Raw genomic sequence first — 21,062 nt, forward strand, 5'->3', positions numbered from 1 at the left:
CTGAAAAGAGCTGGGACCACCGTTTCCAAGGTTACTGTTGGTAATACACTAAGATGTCATGGTTTGAAATCATGCATGGCACAGAAGGTTCCCCTGCTTAAACCAGCACATGTCAAGGCCCGTCTTAAGTTTGCCAATGACCATTTGGATGATCCAGAGGAGTCATGGGAGAAAGTCATGTGGTCAGATGAGACCAAATTAGAACTTTTTGGTCATAATTCCACTAAACGTGTTTGGAGGAAGAAGAATGATGAGTACCATCCCAAGAACACCATCCCTACTGTGAAGCATGGGGGTGGTAGCATCATGCTTTGGGGGTGTTTTTCTGCACATGGGACAGGGCGACTGCACTGTATTAAGGAGTGTCACAGTGGACATGCACCTACGATGACAATTTCAGACCCCTCCATGATTTCTAAGTGGGTGAACTTGCAAAATAGCAGGGTGTTCAAATACTTATTTTCCTCACTGTACGTCATTATACACAAACATTTCCCACTCATTTACTGCCGTTCAAAAGTTTGGGATCAGTAAGATTTTTTTTTTATATGCTCACCAAGACTGTGTTTTGATCAAAACAAAACTATTTTAAAAAATATGTATATTTTTTACATATTTAAAATAACCATTTTGTATTATAATTTATTTTATAATGTGATGTATTCCTGTGATAGCAAAGCTGAATTTTCAGCAGCCATTACTCCAGCCTTTTCTTTCTTCTTATTATCAATGTTGAAAAAAGTTGTGCTGCCTAATAATTTTTAACTGTGATACTTTTTTTTTTTTTTTGAAATCTTTGATAAATAGAAAGTTATGACAAACAGCATTTATAGTGAATATTTAATATATAAATTTAGTGTATCAAGATGCATCATAGATGTCAAACACCATTGATTCTTGATGTCTCGTAACCAAATGTGACACTCTAGATCTCTCTCTCTCTGCTAGCAGGAAGGAATCAGTATTCTAGAACATTTACTAAGACAACCGTAAATAATTTATCTGAGTGGACATTTTGGCTCTGTAGCTCCAACTTATCCTAGATGTGAGCAGACAGAGATGGATGGACAAGACTTTTGTGCATTTGTTCATTTCAGTAATGGAATGAGGGAATATGTCTCATCATCATTTCTCCTCTGTCAGACATGCTCATGATATGTAGCACTATGGGTTGACCAATCATAATAAAAGTGCGTTTGCGTGTGCAAAAGAATGCTGCCTTGCCAGGATATTGCTGTGAATGAGATTTTACCAGTGCTTTCGACTGCTTAAATCTTCTGATCTGACGTGTTAGTGGTGTTTTACATAAATTGAATTACACACCCAAAAAACCCCAGAATACATGATCTGTCTGCTGTAATCTGATCTAAGACAGAAGATAGAGGAAAGAAAAAAACAGAAAGATCATTTGCAGTATTTTCTTTTTTTTTCTGCAAAAATTGATAGAAAATAAGAAATTAATTTAGCAGAAATTTCTTGAAACCAAAAATGAAGATATTTATTGAAAACAAGTCATAATACACTACCGTTCAAAGGTTTTTGTTAGATTTTTTTATGTTTTTTGAAATAGGTTTCTTATGCAACATTTAAGCTACATTTATTGCATTAAAATACAGTAAAACAGTAATATTGTGAAAAATTTAGTTTTCTATTTGAACATGTAATTTATTTCTGTGATTGCAAAATGTTCAGCATCATTACTCCAGTCTTCAGTGTCACATGATCCTTCAGAAATCATTCTAATGTGCTGATTTGCTGCTCAAGAAACAGTTCTTATTATTCTCAATGATGTTGACAGTTGCTCAATATTTTTGTGATTTTTTTTTTTAACATTATAAATGTATTTACTGGCAACCAACCCTCCTCATCAAAAAACACCTTACTGACACTGAACATTTGAATGCTAGTGTACAATATACAATTTGGCTTATTTAGGACAACAAAACAAATATACTGATTACAATTTTTTTTTTTGCTGTTCAGTTTATATCTAATATATTACTTGGAATAAACATACAGTATCGATCTGCCAGTTATTTAGACAGCCACAGTCCTCTATAAATGTACCATTCAGGGCTGTGTTTCCCAAAAGCATTGTAAGCCTCAGTATAGAACCATTGCCGCCAATAGTCTCTAACATCAACGAGAAACACAGGCCAGGCCTGTTTGTGTGTGTAAGAAAGTGTCTGTGTATCTCCGCAGGTAAAGGTGATGTGTTTGGGGACGTATTCTGGAAGGAGGTGACGCTAGCTCAGGCGTGCGCTAATGTGAGAGCGCTAACATACTGTGACCTGCACGTGATCAAACGGGACGCGCTTCAGAAAGTCCTAGAGTTCTACACCGCCTTCTCCAACCACTTCTCACGAAATCTCCTGCTTACGTACAACCTGCGCAAACGGGTGAGTGAATGCTGTCTGCCATTCTCTTTCCCTCTCAGTACTTTTTCAATTTCCACTGGCCCATGTCAGACCGCATATGTAAGCAGAATTTCTCGGGACCCACATTACAGGTTACTGGATTCAAACTTCACTGCACAGCTGGAAGTAGATTGTAGCACGCTGAACTCATGGGAAAATATAAATACAGCTCTCTAAAGCTATCTAGATAATCACATACTACTTATAGTGACAGACACTTTCTATTTATTAAATCAGAGTAAATCCAGATGATTTAAGCAGTTTATAGCTACACTATCTATTCTGTGCAGGTTAATCACCATATGGATGTAAATGTAACCCACCTCCTAGTGTAAATTATAGAATTTCTTAATTGCCCACTCCTGATAACCTTTTTTTTATTTTTATGGACATTTATGGTTGTCACAATAAAGAGCTGAAAATAACTGATATAAATATAAAAAATTATATTAATACTGACTTAATACTACACATACAATAATATTGTAAATGACCCAGTGCCAATAATTAATTTCATGTTGATAGAGTTGATACTACACATTATAATACTGTAAAAAAATTCAGCACCAGTAACTGGCTGATACTCCAACATAGTAGGTGGCAGTATTGCAACTTAATGCTGATTGCCAACGGTCTTAAAAGGGAGAAAAAGAAGATGACACCATGTTTACGTAGCTACTACTGCCAAACAAACTCATGTCGGAGACAACAGACCAAAGCATTAGTCCCTACACTAGTATTTTGAGGGTGATTCATTAGCCAAAAAAAGGAGAGAAAACCCTCCCACGATAATATTGTTTTTGATTGTGAATCCACAATAATTGTGTCATGAAAATCTGATATTGTGACAGCCCTAATGAATGTATTAACCCAGAAATCACTTTGCCTACACAGAGATGCATCGTATGTAGCAGGAAAGGCACAACACAAGCCTTCTGTTCTGTATAGAGTTGCGCTGCTGCTTTGCTTAATGTTAAGAAACATTTTTAAGTCTGTTAAGAAAAGAGGTTTGTGTGTGTAGGTTTACATGGAAGTGCCAATACAAACATGTGATAACATGTGTGTGGGAGCTGTTAATACATACTTTATTGCTGAATTGAAGAGCTGTGCTCCATTTATCTGACAGAAAAGAGAAAGAAATCAACCAAAGAAAAGGACAGACAGAGAGAAAAAGAGAGAAATATTCTGATCAGAAACACAAACAACACTAAACCGACTTGTTAAATGGCCAGAAATGACTGAGAGGAGGATTAAGGGATTAAAGGACATGCAGGTTGTTTCTAAACCCTGTTGTTTTTAATAGAAACGATAGGCTAGGATTGGGAAAAATAAAGTCAGGGGGTCGCCCACATATACAAATCAGAGAACTCAAACCACCTGCCTGGCCACATCCCTGATTGTCCCCATTGTTTTGACTGTTTGGAGACAAACATTGAAATTTGTTACAATTTTATCACATCAAATCGTGTTCAAAATAACTGTAAAACTCCATAAACCAGATGTAGTCGTTATCTTACCCATAAATTCCTTACCAGTTCCAATCAAAGACAGTATAATAAAAGGCTTGTCAGTATGATAAAATGGCCCTCAGTGTGTCTAAGTTTTGGATCTCTGCCTGAGTTCTGTTTCTCAGTGGAACTGGGTCTGAGGAGGAGACTAATAATAGCTCAGTGAGCGTCTGCCTCTTTATTGGAATGGCTTACGTATAGTTATATTTATCCATATGGGTTAAATATATCATATACTTCAGGAAACGCATTCATATTGGAGCTGGAGAACCAAATTCATCTGCGGCATAAATATATACTACTAATATATTTTAAACAATAATGGTACAGGTAAGAGCTTCAGTGAATAGTCTCTCTGTCGAGCTCTCCACGCCTACACTTGTTTGTAATGGATTTTTTTCATGTTTGCATCACTTGTTCGAAAAATAGCTGGATCAGTGCAATATGGTTTTGCTAGCGCTATAACGCTAACTGTTCTCTTAAACAATACACTGAAATATGAAAACACAAAATGTGGTTATATTAATGCCTCTCTGACACCATTGCCAAATGGGAGCCTTTAATTAGCTCATGTCTCCATGAATTAGTCATGATGTTTACTGTTGGATTGTGACCCAGATAGAAAAAAACTTGTTATACATGGAAAAATATGTCACAGGAAGACTACATATGTTATATTTCTGGACACATTCTATATTCACCTATAGACATATACAGTGGTCAAATAGGCCATTTTGGCCTAGATACAACAGCAGCAGCGATTACACAGTACATATTGCAGTCTATTTGTGATTACGGGACTGTTTTCTTACTTTTAATATACGCATAAGTCCTCATTCCTAACTAAACAACTCCCAAATGTAGTGTCGAGAGTGTTCAGACGAGTCACTTCTTTCAAAGCCCTACAGAAATATTCTCAGGTTCAATTAAAACTCAAATTAAGCTCTATCAACAACATTTGTTCGAGGTTAAATACAGTACCACAATGAACATTGTTTTTCTAACTGTCAAAATATACTTTTTTAACTAAGGCATATTTGACATATTCTGTCATAATCGACTTATATTCTACCACATACGTACAGTATATTCAAATAAAATACTATTCCAGAAAAACTTAAGTATTCCTTTAAAATTTTACTTGAGTAAAAGTACAAAATATTACACATTTTACTTATAATACCCCATTTTATATGTAATATTTTGTTTAGGTGCATTAAATATAGTATTATAATTATAAAAAGTAAAAGTTCTGATCAACAGATCGTTTATTATTTTTGAGCAGTCATATATAACCAACTTAGCTGCAATCAGATCAGCCAAATTCCCAAATGAATCATTCAGTGCGAGCTATAAAACGTTCACAAATCTGACAATCATTTGGAATGTAGTTAAGGAAAAGTTTCCTAAAATAACAATACATATACATCTATACAGAACAAATTCTTGAAAATTGTACATTAACAAAGATAATGTCCACCACTGTTGACTTAACTTGTATTGATCCGGAACATTCCTTAACATTTTTACTTTGAGAAACATATAAATTAGAAATCAGTATCGTCACAAACAATGTTTGTACTAAAACATCTGCAGGTCTTAAATAAGGGTAAACAGAAAATACATTTTTGGAAACTGAATTTGTACACAACAGGCACATAGCACCTCAGTTTTGGCATATTTCTATGTAAAATCCGAACAAACACACTCCCATGATGCTGAGACAGTGCATACAGTACATCTGTCTTCTGTCACAGCTGCATTAATAAATGCTTAATTCTGATTCTGCATGTTAGTGGTTGCCAAGGTAACACTGTAAAACCCTCTTCATCTCGATGCTGCTGTGTCAAGAGTTATTTTAGCTTTGATTAAGGTTACAGTTTATGCAGCTGTAATGGGTAAAACACATTCATGCACACATAACTGTAAAGGCATTCACACCCTTCAACACGCATTAACATGCGTGTTTGCTACTGCAGTTGAATTGCTGTCAAAAGTCATGCGTGGTAAAAAGTCAGATGTATATCACTGGTTTGACACTGCCATTTACTCAATATGTCCCGTTATGACCCTGCGATCCGTGTGTGTGTTTGGCAGGTGTGAGTGAATCAGTCGTTGCTGAGGGATCAGATTCTGTGAGGTTGTGATGAGTGTGGTAAATTTGATCAGATCAGTGACATAAAACCAGTCAGTCAGCATGAGGCACACAGTAAAAGCACAAGATACGCAGGAGTGAATTCACTTCACAGCAGGATTTCGGCACAAAAACCTTCAGCTTATTTACCAACCAAGAAACCACATCATTAACAAGCATCAGTCTTTTAATTCTGTTTTCCTAATAGAATAATTTACCCTTTCTGAACATCATTTCAAAACACCAAGGCATATAAGTATTAGTAAACTGAAATATCTTCTATATCCATTTGAGGTTAATATTACTTATAATCTATTAAACACATGCTTCTTAAGTCACTCTGTTTGAATGTGTACGGATTGTTCCGGTTTATTTCTCTGACTCAGACTTTGGTGCATATTTAGGCAGTGATTAATAATGGGATGTGAGGCAAGAATATAAGTATGTTATTAATGTTAATCTGTTGTGAGTGTAATGATTTTTTAATGTTTTTTGAAAGAAGTCTCTTATGCTTACCGAGGCTTAATTTATTTGATCAAAAATACAGTAACAACAGTAATGCTGTGAAATATTTTAATATATTTTAAAATGTAATTTATTCCTTTGATGGCTGAAGTTGAATTTTCAGCAACCATTACTCCAGTCTTCAGTGTCACATGATCCTTCAGAAAATATTTTAATATGCTGAAACATTTCTAATCAATCATTATCAATGTTGCTGCTTAATATTTTTGTGGAAAGCTTGATTAAGGATTTGATTAATTAGATGAATAGAATGTTAAAAAGAACAGCACTTGTTTGAAAAATAAATCTTTTTTAACAATGTAATACTCTTTACTGTCACTTTAGATCAATTTAATTCATCCTTGCTGAATAAGTGTTAATTTCTTAAAAAAAAAAAAAAAAAAAAAAATCTCTAACCACAAACTTTTAAATGGTAGTATACAGGTGGAGAGATGTTACACAAAAACATCTTAAAATTTAAATAAAACATTTATTACAAATCATACACTAGAAAACACTCCCAGCATCGTTGCCACAAATACAGTATTATACACACTCGGGCTCAATTAGAATAACCAGGATAATCAATCATAAACATACAATTTGGTTGTTTCAAGACCACCAAACCAACAGCGAGATAAACGTGACCCCACAGAGAATATAAAGTATGCAAATACGCATTCAAATGATGACCGTCATGGCGTGTTGTTTCAATTTAAGCATAAATTAAACATGAAATTGTAACTTTTATTACAGACAGGGTGCAAATGGAGGTTTAGTTATAGGTAAAAGTACACAAGGATAGTGTGCAGTTGAGGTAGAGGAAGTAAGATAGGTGTGCGTATGCTTTTATTTCATAGTTTTACAGTGTTATGGGAATTTTTTTTCTGCTTCGATGTGCACACAGCCAGCTTTTAGTTTGAATTATGAAACAGCGGAGATGCGAGTGCTCCCTCTCGCCTACTGTCTCTTTCCGTCCCCTCCTTTTTACCGTTCTATCCCCAGACTAACACCTCCAACATCACACACACATTTTGAACTCTTTGAAAGTTGCAGAATGAGTTTCCCTGTTTGATGAAGATATATTTATGGGGAGAAAAGCAAACGCAGAATACACAAGAGGGCCGTGTGTGCGCGGGAGGGACGCGTGGCAACAGAAGGATTCTAACAATACACCATTAGGAAGCTAGGTGCGAGCACATAATACCATCCTCCTCGTACACGCAGACACGCGCACCTTTGTGTAATGCTTCAGCTTTTGTTATGTAATCCCTCTCCGCATGTCTGTCCTTTCTCTGCCTCGTATATCCTTCAAGGGCGATGGTTTACAAAACACTAGAAACAATGACAGTCCCCTGTATCTGTCAGCCAGAGTGCTGACAGGCTCAGTATCCACTCTAGAAGTCTAGTGTGGAGTATTTTATGATTTAAAGGAATATTTCAAATACAATTTAAACTATCAGAAAATCGTTTGGACTCTGCCTTCAGTTTGTAAAATTAAGTAAAAATCGTGTTTACAAGGATGCATTTACAATGGAAGTCTATAGGACATTAGAACCAGATGGTTTGAAAGCACAAATATGAAGCTTGTCTGTTTGTTAAAGCAAACAGTAAATATGTCAAAACTATTTGTCATTTTGAGATATATCATTTTCATAAGTGGATACGACTAATTGTGTGTACTGGTGTAATTTGTGAGGATGAGGTTTGCTACATATGTAGACTCTTATATTTTTTATGTTTATTTGAGCCAAAATTACTTTTTTTGTTTCTAAACAGGAAATATTTTGAAGGATGTTTCAACTATTTTTGTCGATACAGTGTGAAAGTCAATGTGGTCCAAATCAACACTGGTTGCATACATGGCTTTCATAAAATTTTGTGTCAGTTAAAAAAGCAGATTGGTCTACTTTGAACCGAAAAGTTAGACTGATTACCTCTTGACTAACTGCTAGTTGGCTAGTTCTTAAGACATAGTCTTAACATAGTGACTGTTTATACATCTGGCCACTGGACTCCACTGACTTTCATTTTATGGACAAAAAACCCCTTATTCTAGTGTGACAGATATGGTATGAATGTTTGTGCTAAAGCTGTCTACATGCGTATGTACTGATACTGTGCCTCAGAAATATAAATGATGGCTATAAGGGTGGATTTATTTCCGGATAGTGGAATGGCCTGTGTGTGTCTGTGTCCAGGATAGGAACGGCTGAATGGGAGGGCAGCGGTCTGGTCATTACTGTCCATCATCTCTGTAACGCAAAGAGAAGCAAGACCCTTGACGTCCTTCAGAAATGCAATCTACTGAGGCTGTCTATTTGTCTGACTGATTTGTTCAGTTCTCTCATTCAGCCTGGATTCTCAGAGGGAGCGGCGTCGGTATATTTCTCCACCTACTGCCAAACATTATTAGTTATTTAGAGTTCAATTACAAAAAAAACATTACATTCAGCTGGAAAGTGGCAATATGACAAATTTGAGCATTTAAAGCCCAAATGAAACAATTTTATGTGAGACATAATGGGGAAATGCCTAATACGCTCTGTTTCTCCGACTAATAAACATCGCTTGAGGATCATTTTGAGGTGCCTAGACTCAAAAATGGGAAAGAATGTGATTTTGTGCATAGCCACCTTTTTATGCCATGGTCGATTTTGTTCCCACCACTTTATGAAATTGCTTGTGGCTACTGGCTAGATGTATCTAATAAAGGGGAACGCTTTCCAATTGTTGTTTTCTGATGCTGGAATTTGTCATTTTTAATGTTTGACTGAGTTATCGTTTTGGAAAGTGACAGCAGCAATGTTCCCTCCCACACACAGCACTCAGACATGCGCTCTACCTCCCTTTCGCCGGCTTGCTATCCATTCTAATGAAATCACAAATCAAATTTAAACAAATATGCCCCCACTCCTGCTATACGGCCACTGATATACAGTACAGCTGTTATTTTAGCTTAATAAAACAAGTTATATCAGGGCAGGTTAAAATCTTATGTTTGCCTGCTTCCACGTCAGAGTTCAATAAATTAAAATAAATGTTACTGTGAGATAAAGGTTGAATAGATATAGATAAGTAAATAATGGTAGATATAATGTAAAAATTCTGAAATCAAAAGCCTGTTTTCAATTCAAAGTTCAATTAAACAAAATAAAATAAATGTAATTGTGAGATAAAGGTTAAAATAAGAAAGACTGAATTGTATGATATAATTTATATGAAGTCAAATTGTAAGAAAAAAGTGAAAACTGTGGGATATAAAGTCAAAATTCTGATATACAAAGTCAAATCATGATATATAAAATCAACGTTGGCAGATATAAAGTTGCAAAGTCACAGAGGACACATTTCTACCAGGTTTAAACGGCCATGTGTCTCACCTGACCACTTGTGATTAGATCACTTTAGACATGTTGATACAAGGCCGTATGTGTCATTTCTTGAAAGAGTGTGTGTGTTTGATATGTTTGGAAAGCAATAGTCTGTCTTTTGTCTCAGGAGAGGATGACTTGTAAACCCCAAAGCTACATCTGAACTTTTCACAAACACCTTTTGATGGCCTGTTCACACACGTTTACACGGTCTTTGCAAAATCTTCACAGTATACTGTATGAGATTATAGTCGTCTCAGCTGAATTAAAATGAACTAACAATAAACACATGGTCAATCAAATAAATAAAAAATAATTCCACACAAACCAAGCAAGTGTCCACAGCCCATCCTCTTCTACTACACACGAGAGGACTAGAGTATGTATGTGTTGTTCTGTTCCAAGTAATTTCACAGACAGATTGGTGGTACAGATGCTTGGGCACTCTGTCCCACTTAATGAATATTCAGGACATAATGAATATTAACATATTGAAGATGGAGTCATACAAATGCATCGTCCAGCTTGCAATAGTGACAGGAACAAACTGTCTCAGTATGCAGGTGTGCACACAGCACACACACACCTTTTAACAAGCTTTTTCAGCATTATAATTATTAAACCCTTCCACGAACTGTCTTGGCCAATTAAAACTGAAGGCCAGTATGTGTGTGTATGCATATGAGAGAGAGAGAGAGAGAGAGAGATGGAAGAGGGAGAGAATAAAATTGCTACATCCAGACCCACACACTGAGATTTGAGCAGACACTCACATAGCAGAAGCTTGACTTTGGGAATCTGCTCAATAAAAGCCTTCAACTCTGAAATATACATGAGCTCCAATAAATAAGTTAGAACTTAGAACATTTAGCAAAATTCACAACACCGGGCGCAGGGTCTCCAGGACAGCGAGTGTAATCTCACTATAAAGGAGACACCGGGAATGGTTGTAATTTTCCTGCTGAAGTCTACATATTGCATAATCTTGCAGAGCCTGACTTATGACTATCAGCGCAAAGACTAGTTCACATCGCAGCTTATCCTGGATAGAACTTAGACTAAAAGAGGCTATCTGCACAATGTACCTAAAGTGACTGACCACTTTTTGTTTTAATGTTATGGTAAAGGGATAATCCACCTTTACTTTGTTTATGGACAAAAACAGTTGAGAAATGGGTCAGTTTGATTAAAAAAAAAGTGAGTTACATTAAATTTGCATATTTTGTTAAATAATATAGTTTTCATTTTTTAGAACTATACTACTTAATCCTCTTCATCCCACGTGAGACATAAGGCCGCATTAAAACTATATTAGATATTCTAAAAATTATGTTTCATATTTTAGAACTATATTATGCTAAAGCATTTCTGAAGCTCAAACTGTAGAATATAGCACTAGCAATGCCAAGACCACGGGTTTGATCCCCAGGTAATGCATGAACTATAGTATATAATTTATATATAATATAATATAATATAATATTTATATCATTTGTATTATGCATGTTTAATGTTTAACTAACTGTGTCTTTTCAGCTTGTGTTCAGAAAGATCAGTGATGTGAAGCGTGAGGAAGAGGAGAGGCAGAGGAGGAAGAACGAGGCCCCGCTGAATCTTCCTCCCGATCATCCTGTCCGCCGCCTGTTCCAGCGTTTCCGCCAGCAAAAGGAAGCCCGTCTTGCCGTTGGGCAGCCCGATGACCCTGATCTTGAGAAGGGCCAAATCCACAACAAAGTCATCAGCCAAGATGTGGTCGCCACCACAAGCATCGTAACAGTAACGGAAAGCCCAGCCACGCCCATCCCATCCCACCCAAACAAAAACCGCACCCTGGGTGCTTTCGACCAGGCCAAGCTCAGTGCCCCTGTCCCAAACATCCCTCGGACATCAGAGCCACGTGCACGAGGGTGGGCCAGGTTTAGGGAGAGCGTTGCAAAGCCAGAGAGCTGGGGGAACGTTCCTAAAGCGGAATCAATGGAGACTCTCCCAGAGCGGAGCAGCTCCACAAAGACTTCAGAGCCCAGCGGACTGAAGAAGACCGACTCCTGCGACAGCGGCATCACCAAAAGCGACCTACGGCTGGACGAGGGTGGCGCACGCACCCCTGTAGACCGAAGCCCAGTCCTACCTGACGGAAAAACTCCCCCGATCCCACCTATCCCCCCTATTCCTGAACACACACTGCATGCCTCACTTCTGGAACTCCGTACTGAACTTAAAGAGGAGCTGTCGGCGCTCGGTAACCGAATGGTTGCCTTGGAGACACAGGTTGCTGAGGTATTGAGGTTGCTAAGGAGCAGAAAGTCTCCGACCTCTCCCATGTCGCTCTTCCAGATCTCACGACCGACATCACCAGACACAGACAAGGAGGACATATTCCCTTGAAGAAAAAGAGAGAGGTAAGCTTCTTTCTTCTTGAAAGGGAAATGATTCAAATACTTTCTCTGAGAAACGATTTTTTTTTAAAAATGGAACTACTTCTGACATCTGTGCCAGCAAAAAGCATGACAGACACTCTAAAAGTGAGTGTGTGTGTGTGTGTGTGTGAGAGATGAGTGAGGGAAAGGATGAAATAAGACACTGGAAAGGAGAAGGGGATGTCTCATCCCAAGGCAGAGCATCTGCGATACCAAAGTGATGGTGTGTTAGTTGTCACACAGACACTCTTTGTGTCGAACTGCTCCCTGTTTTAGTCCTGCGACGCTGACAGATAGTGAGAACTCTTGCCGCAGGGCCCACTCTGACTGATGGTTGTCATGGCAATGCACGGTCCCCAACTGCAAGTGCGGGCCCTTCTAGATCCGCTCATGTAGCAAGTCTTCCCCTCTCTCTTTCGAGCTCTCTCTCTCTCTCTCTCTCACACACACACACACTACTGTTCATGCTCTGCAGTGTTTCTGGTATAGAGATCCATTCTGCACCGTCCTGTTGGGTAACTCACCGCCGGACACAAGCCTTTATCAGGAATCACAGAGCTAAGCATCTTGCCCAAATATGTGGCAGTGTGGATATAAGCTGCTAGCCGAAAGATTGAAGAAGCAGAGCGCATCCCAGGAACCATGGAAACCCCAGACAAACATGTTTGTACAACGACAAATCAACTACTATCCCAAGAGTTGTAAATGTAACTGGAGAAACTAATGAGCTCTTCAGGGGTTTTGAAGTGTAACAGCTGTTAAGGTCCTTTCCATGACTTGCGTCAATGCACATCTCAACAAACTATAAAATAAAATCTGACAACAGTGGTATAATACATGTTTAGGGATGCACAATATATCGGTACCATATTGGTCATTGGTTCATATTACAGATTTTTTTTTTTACCAGATTTATTGGATAAATATCAGCCAATATTGGATATTTAATTGTACAGTACATGTACACTTCCCATATTTTGTTTACATTTCATTTGCCATCAATGCTCACTTGAAGTTAGTCTTTAACTAACTTAATTTAACAAGACTGTTAATTGTAATCTGTAGCAAATTCTGAAATGAATACCCATTTTCATTGTGTACATTATAATGTTGTGATGCCTAAATTCACTTTTAGCATTAAAATCATTTTAGTTTTTACTGTTTTATTTTTAATTAATTTAGACAAAAAATATAGAAATGTAATATTCGCCATTTTCACTTATCATTCATAACATAAAAATTAAAGGGTTTGTTCACTCAAAAATTTAAATTCTGTTATTAATTACCCTCACGTCGTTCCAAACCCATAAAACTTTCGTTCATCTTTGGAAGACAAATTACATTTTGAATCAAATTTGAGGGCTTTCTGTTCCTCCATTGACAGCCTACACAACTTTCAATCCCCAGAAAGGTAGTAGAGACATAATTTAAGTAATCCACGTGACTCAACATTCTCAAAACATTCTCAACATCACTTCGTGGTTCTGAGAATTATTGTGTGATTTAACTTGCTGGATATTTGAATTGAATGTGGACTCGATGAGGCCAGTACACCAGTGGTTTAACCAAAATGTTATGAACTTGGTAACGCAAGTGCTTTGTTTAACAAAAAAAAACAAACATTATTTACCACTTTGACAAAATATTACAAAATATCTCCACTGTGCATTCACGAGAGCTTCACAATGCATGTGTGTTGTGTTGACGCAAGAGCAGACGTTGTTGCGTGACAGCACATCGGAGATTATAAACGTCGTTTGAAAGGACAGTAATGATGTGAGTAAATGATGACAGACTTTTCATTTTTGGGTAAACTAACCCTTTAATTACCGACTTATAAATATCCATCAGAATATTAATATTGGTGCATCCCTATCAAATTTGTTGAAATTACACCAAATGTTCTTAAACTGGTCCAGTTAGGGTGTGTTCACACTTGGCATGTTCAATTCAATTGGTCTGTTAGTGCGGTTCATTTGAACGTGTGAACACTGCTATCCGAACCCTTGTGCGCACCAAACAAGTGGACCGAAACCCTTAAAAATATGGATCTCGGTTCGCTTCCAAACGAACTCTGGTGCGGTTCGAATGATACATGAACGAAACACGGACCAAATACATGTAAACAAACCAAAAAAAAAAAGACCCTAAAAAAGACAGAATGCTCATGCATATAGTTTTTTTCTCGTCATAATCGCGATGTTGCCCATCATAGTTCAGTACAGGCATTAGAACCACGTCTCCATGCAGCAAATCTTTGTTTGTGTTGTGTGTGTAACGGAGAGATTCCCACCACTGTTTTGACTCCTTTACACTTTTTATAAGCTCTTCATGAGTTCTCAGCTGGTCAAAATACTATCACATTGCAGGCTATGCACACACAACGAGCGCATTTATCCCAGCACACAGCACTGTTTTAGATGTTCAGTAAGTTTCGTCTCAAAATAGGAAATACGTCATAAAAGCAGACCAATCAGGTTGTGAACATATCCCTTTTGGTTCAGTGATAAAAATGCCTATCTAAATGCTAATCGGACCAGGACTAAATGTTTTCTTTTTGTCGTCCACACGAAAAACAAACTACAAGTGTGTGAGGAAACAACCTTTTTTTTTTTTTTTTTTACTGAAAAGCTGGATTTTCATTTACACAAGTGGTCCTTCTCCCCTTTATACAGTCAGTGGATATTCCTACATGGTGTGAAATTGTTCAAGTTTGAGCGTTGTTTTACAGCATGTGGCCTTCTCACAATGTTGTTCAGAGGTAATGCTGTAGCATGATGTTTAATGCAGTTGTAGATGTTGATGCAAGTCATGTGAAAGGATCTTCATGTTTTTTGGTCTACAATAGGCATCTTCAAGCAAGTTAATTAATGACTCGCTGGATTGCAGTGGCCAAGTTTTATAAAATAACACTGAAAGAACTAGTGAAACAAAAGAATGTATGTGGTTTCTTTATCAATGATTGGGTCTTCCAGAAAGCACACAAACATATTATACCACGGGCGCACTATTATTATTCCGATCTGATGTGCATTGTAGCTTTGTTATCCAAAATGAAATGATGGATGTAATCTATACACATGATTTCTGTCACAACACCACAGTATATCATAACACAGTTATTACAGCATTACAACAAACATCAAAACACAAAGAATCTCAGGAATGAAGAGGGGTGATGGTCTGAGAGCTCATTCTGATCCCCTTCCTGGATGTTTTTACATATTCAATACTGAAGATGTGGCATTATCTTCACACCAGCCCTGTTTAGCTTTTCATTGGTCAGCAGGGGAGACTGGGGCTGCTTGTCAAAAGCCTTTTTTTTTTGGTAGCCAAGACTTAAAGGTATGTGTCTACAGAGAAATTGCCTTGTAAAAAAATAAAACAACCTTGGGAAATTTCACTATAGTTGTGACAGCTAGTCCCAGTCTCCCCTATTATTATATTAAATAAAGCACTAAAGCAAGTTAGGAGTTAATCTGTTAATCACATGGCTAAGATATAAATAGCTGTTTATTTTGCTCTCTTTTCCAGCATCCCTCTCCCATATCAACTCCATCTTAATTTCCATAACGAGGTCCAGGGGGGAACACAGAGATCGAGTCTCGTGTATTAGCCTCTCTATTCAGAACACCACCACCAATCCTGATTATCTTTATCTCGGTCACAGAATATATGAACTTGTATTTATTCTAAGATGATGCTTAATCTTTCAGGTTTTCTCATTTGTATCTTAGAAAGAGAGTGCCTGACCATACAAACTCTGATAAATGCATTGTGTGTGTGGAGAATTGTGGTAATGAACATACTGTGTGCGTCAGATGAGTGGTTAAGGGACACGTTAGCATGCTGTGAGATGTTCTCAGGTTAGAGAGGTCATTATCAGGTCCACATGAGATCTGTTGAGGTCAGTATATCACCTCACTGCTTCTCCACTACCTGAGAGCAGAGAGAAAGAAACACGACTCAGAAGAATCACATAAAACCAAAAAGCTACCAAGGTCATATCAAACATCACATCAGAAATTAAAAAAAATATTTTGTTTGGGAAAGAAAGACAAGCAGCTCCACACGTCATGTTTTTCCTACATGAAGATTTATTTCTGTTACAACAAAGGTACATTTTGTACAGTCTGAAAATTTTGTATGGCAAAGAAAAAAAATCCTAGTTTCTTTAAAAATATATATATATATATTTTGCCCTTAAGAGGTGATTATCTCACTCTGTCAGCAAGACACCAGAGGAACAGTATTAAATGGCACAATTCCAATTAAGGTTATTTTATGCTTCAGAGCTTGTTTTACAATAATGATATCTTAATTAGCTTTAATATTATGGGTCATTTGCTTAGACTCCAAATACGGAGTAGAAATTGGAAAAGGTTTAGCATTTGTATCAGGCAACCCAGAACTGATTTTAAATAAGACATATGAATGTTACAAATAATATTAATAACAATACTGACATGCAAATCCATGTAAACTGGAATGTAAAGCATCAGCCTGAGCTGATTCTGAAGCAATAACCATTGCTGCTGTATTTCACACCGATTATTCCTGCCACGCTTCTCCAGCTCAGAAACAACATTTAACCTGAACCACATGATGTAATCAACATAATACAGAGAAACAAACGCAGCCCTGATGTCACTGCATGCCTCTGCAGCACAGCAATAAGAGTTTTAACATTCAGAGAATGCACTTTTTCTTTATTCGAGAGAATGAGATTGAGGAGGATTGTACAGAGTTAATTCGTTTAGGCAGAGATGCAAAGCCCTTAGATACTAGCATGGTTTACTTACAGAGATTCGTTACCATCTGATCGTGACTGATTTGCTCAAATACGACAACAGCATGGCTTGATTTGCACTTAAAATAAGGTTAAGACATGCATGGTAAATACAAAGGAAAATTGGCATAAATTATCATTAAAAAGAAGTACTCCTCTACTGCAGGAGTATTTAATCTCCTGCCTCTTACCCCATAGAGCTAATGGATTCAGTCTTTGTAGCAGACCTGTCTGACTCTTGGTGAGTGAGTCCAAATTTGCATTTAGTAGGGGATATGAATCCTCACAGATCTCAGACTCGCATTAGGCAGTTTGAATAGTTTTTTTCAGACTTGAGAACCAAAGTATCGCGTCTCAACAAAACAGGCCACTACATCATTAGAGACCAGTCCATGATAAATAAACTTTTCTATGGTCGCGTTTCTTTGACAGAAGCCTACATAAGTATCCTATTTATCCCAAAATCAAAAAAAAAAGAAAAAAGAAGAAAAAATCACATTTTATATAAAGTAAATGAAGTAAATTTTTAGGACTGTTTAATCATATTAAATTAAATATAATAATAATAATAATAATTGATAAAATATAAAATATTGCAATTAATTTGAAATATTATTAAATATATTGAACCTAAATTACACAATTAATTTAGTATAAAGAATACCACCATAAGTATTTTTTCTTGCATTACAGTACTGAGAACTGAGCATGAAATTATGAATTTAATGTAAACATAAACATTAAAATCTTAATGCATGTATTTATATATGCAAAATATAAATTCTTATTTTTTTCTTTTGAATTTGGGGTGAAATATGAACTGAACATGTTTTTGACCAATTTTGTGAGAATCAACCAAACGCAATTGTACACACAGTATATTAGTTTGTGTGTTGCTGCATGTACGTATACGTATATGTTTGACTAGAAACTTGACATGTACGGTACAATATTTTGGGGAACAAGGAGTATTTTTAACAAGTCCTTAACACTGGATACTGAAGTCCAAATGGAGTTGTGCTGTTCTTTAAAAGCGCAGGGCTTGTAAGAACAAACATGTCTGTACGCACACAAAGGTCCTTCTAAGGGTCATTCTTTAAAAACAGCCCTAATTAAGAACTTAACACTATGTATTCAGCAGACAGCATGGCCATTATACACTGACTGAAACATCCTCACTGAAATCATTTCTTCACATGGACATTACTACTACTGTAAAGCACAAAGACAAAATTTGTAAAATTGCTGTAAAATATTATTTATGACAATAAAATATTTTATATACGTATTTTTGCCCTTACTCTCTTTACTTTAAGTATTTCTCTTTCTTTTAGAACATTAAAGCTACTTTTGAAGACACATCAGCTTTGAAGTCAGCATGGAATCAATGTGAATGTGAATGGTTTACTTATTTACAGTAGAAATCAAATTGTCCATAACTATTAGAAACAGGTTATTTGATAATATTCACCAATAGCCAAATAGCCATTTAGCCATTGTTTTAGCAAAACTTCAGGTCTAGCTCCATTATGGTATGTATCGCCCACTTTTCATCATCCAATCCTATTCCCAATTAATAAAATTAAATCCATAATATTTCAAATCTAATTAAATATTGTTTCAATAACAAAAATACCACATTATGAAAAAAATGGCCAATTCATGCTGACTTTAAGCAGAGGGAAATACTGAGTTTTTTGACTGTGCAATTACATGTACTCTGATGAGTGTGTTTTACACGGCAATTAATCAACATGCATTAATAGCAGAGTGACCTGTTCTGAGAAACACACACACACACACACACACACACACACACACACACACGCACATTAAGGACCTGTGTAATGTGTGGTGTCAGTAAGCAATTTCAGCATGACTCACAGAAAGGGCAGGTCAAACATGACCTCTGCCATACCATCTACTAATATAACATCATATCACTGAGAAAGAGACAGGGATTGCAATCATAGCAAAATCTATAAAAAACCTTTAAGTGCACCTTTAATTACTTTTAATAATATATACTATAATAATGATTATTTACATTTATATATTTTTTATTGTATTTTGCTTATTTGTTAACTTGCAGTATTATTTTGTATTGCAAAATTTCTCTTTGCTTTTATGCTGCGGTGGCAATATGGAAATTTTTTAAGCATATGGTAATACATAATGCCAATAAAGCACACTAAAATTGAACTTGAGAGAGAGAGATTTAGTGAAGGGATTATGAAAGATTAATCTGATGCTGATAAAGGTACGCTGCAGAGATAAAGCTCTTTAAAGTGTAATCCCTCCAACCACTGAAACACACACGCACGTCTTACCTCTCTAATAAAGGAGAAACTCCAGGCTAGCAGATCACTGATCTAATTAACCACACAGAGCAGCTTGAGCTGTTAGTAAGAAGATTGAAGTATAGATACACAAGGAGAAAGAGAGAATGAATGAGACAAGACCGAGAGATCAGGAAAAGAAAGATCAGAGGGACAAAATGAACCTGAGGATGGAAACATACACAGATGGAGGGACAGGAAGAGAGCGAGATCAATGGTCAGGCTGTATCCTGGCCAATGATCAGAGGCATGTGTCACCATCAGTGTTCAGACAAACTCATAAATAAACCAGGATTAACAATCAAACACACACCTGGAGCATTCACACCATTTCATTTTCACACACACACTGTTCAAATACAGCATAGCCAAACAAACATATGATATTGGAGGAGTTGAAAAGAATGTTATAGTTGTCCACATTGTGACTGGTCGAAACTATTGTAAAACTTTAAATACCATTTCTTCCCATGATTCCACCCTGAGCGGTGTTGTCATCTCATGTCCCACTCAATACCAACTTGAGCAAAGCAATAGAGAAAAGCAACCACTGGAACGGCCACAGAAGACCAGCCTGTTGAAGAAATAGAGGAGAAGAGAGAGTTTGAATGGTACAAAACAAAGCCTACAAACAAGATAATAAGCAGACACCAAACAGGAAGTGGGGCTGTATCTGAATTTGTCAATTCCCTGAGGGCACCTGAATAGTATTTGGACAGACACATACAGGGCCCAAAAAAGGGACCTTAGGGACCTTGTGTGTTTAACAATATCCAATAATATTTTTATCCCACAAATTAGAATAGAGTCTTTTTTTATTCTAGAATAGAATTTTTATTTTCACATTAATTTACTCAAATCTGTGTTGTAAATATGTATCTTTAATTATTACATGTCGTCATACAAGCAACCAGTAAGTAAGTAGACAAATGTAAGTTTCACTAACCCAGGGTTTCTCAAACTTGGTCCTGGAGGGCCACTGTCCTGCACAGTTTAGCTCCAACCCTGATCAAACACACTTAGCTGTGAGTTTCTAGTGATCCTGAAGACATTGATTAGCTTGCTCAGGTGTGTTTGATCAGGGTTGGAGCTAAACTGTGCAGGACAGTGGCCCTCCAGGACCGAGTTTGAGAAACCCTGCACTAACCTAATCTGTCTACTTACTAACCAGTTCCCTGTTGGATATACCTGAAAAATGACTCATGATTCTTTAAGGGAGTCAGTTGTAAACGCAGTAAGGGATCTGAACGATTCATTTATTGCACGAGTATGATTCCAATGGCTAATTCTCAAGCAAATTATCCAAATTATCAAGCAAATGATTTTAATTATTCTTTTAATTTGATTAAAAAGAAATGTGTTATACCGAATTCTATGACTTCTATGATTCAATTGAATTCATTGTAGGCACTGTTGTCACGCTAACACTAACCCCAACTTTATCCTTAAAGGTGCAGTATATAATATTGACAGCTAGCGCTTGAAATGAGTACTGTAGTCCAAATTCAAAATATTGGAGAGAGTCGTTTCCCCCATCCCTCCTCCTTGATCCGTTGATTTATCTGTTTTAATATTCCTCT

General features: G+C 36.8%; 2 protein-coding genes across 4 annotated transcripts in view; one reads left to right on the forward strand and one right to left on the reverse strand.

Annotated features, from left to right (window-relative positions):
• The window catches only part of kcnh1a (potassium voltage-gated channel, subfamily H (eag-related), member 1a), a gene marked incomplete at its 5' end in the record, with an annotated part of 54,196 nt that extends 35,765 nt beyond the window's left edge, over positions 1–18,431 (forward strand). Inside the window, 3 exons of the mRNA XM_084096663.1 lie at positions 2,203–2,399; positions 11,474–12,336; positions 15,889–18,431. Coding sequence (XP_083952789.1) covers positions 2,203–2,399; positions 11,474–12,322 — 1,046 coding nt within the window. The 3' untranslated portion in view covers positions 12,323–12,336; positions 15,889–18,431. The remainder of the gene's footprint in view (positions 1–2,202; positions 2,400–11,473; positions 12,337–15,888) is intronic.
• hhat (hedgehog acyltransferase) overlaps positions 15,290–21,062 on the reverse strand; it is a 38,955-nt gene continuing 33,182 nt past the window's right edge. For all 3 annotated transcript variants that reach the window (XM_084096665.1, XM_084096666.1, XM_084096667.1), the window contains exons 12-13: positions 19,942–20,056; positions 15,290–16,293 (exon numbers count right to left, since the gene is read on the reverse strand). In XM_084096665.1, coding sequence (XP_083952791.1) covers positions 19,977–20,056 — 80 coding nt within the window. In that variant the 3' untranslated portion in view covers positions 15,290–16,293; positions 19,942–19,976. The remainder of the gene's footprint in view (positions 16,294–19,941; positions 20,057–21,062) is intronic.

The sequence above is a fragment of the Abramis brama genome, assembly GCF_963993115.1.
Source record: "Abramis brama genome assembly, chromosome: 21".
NCBI lineage: Eukaryota > Metazoa > Chordata > Actinopteri > Cypriniformes > Leuciscidae > Abramis > Abramis brama.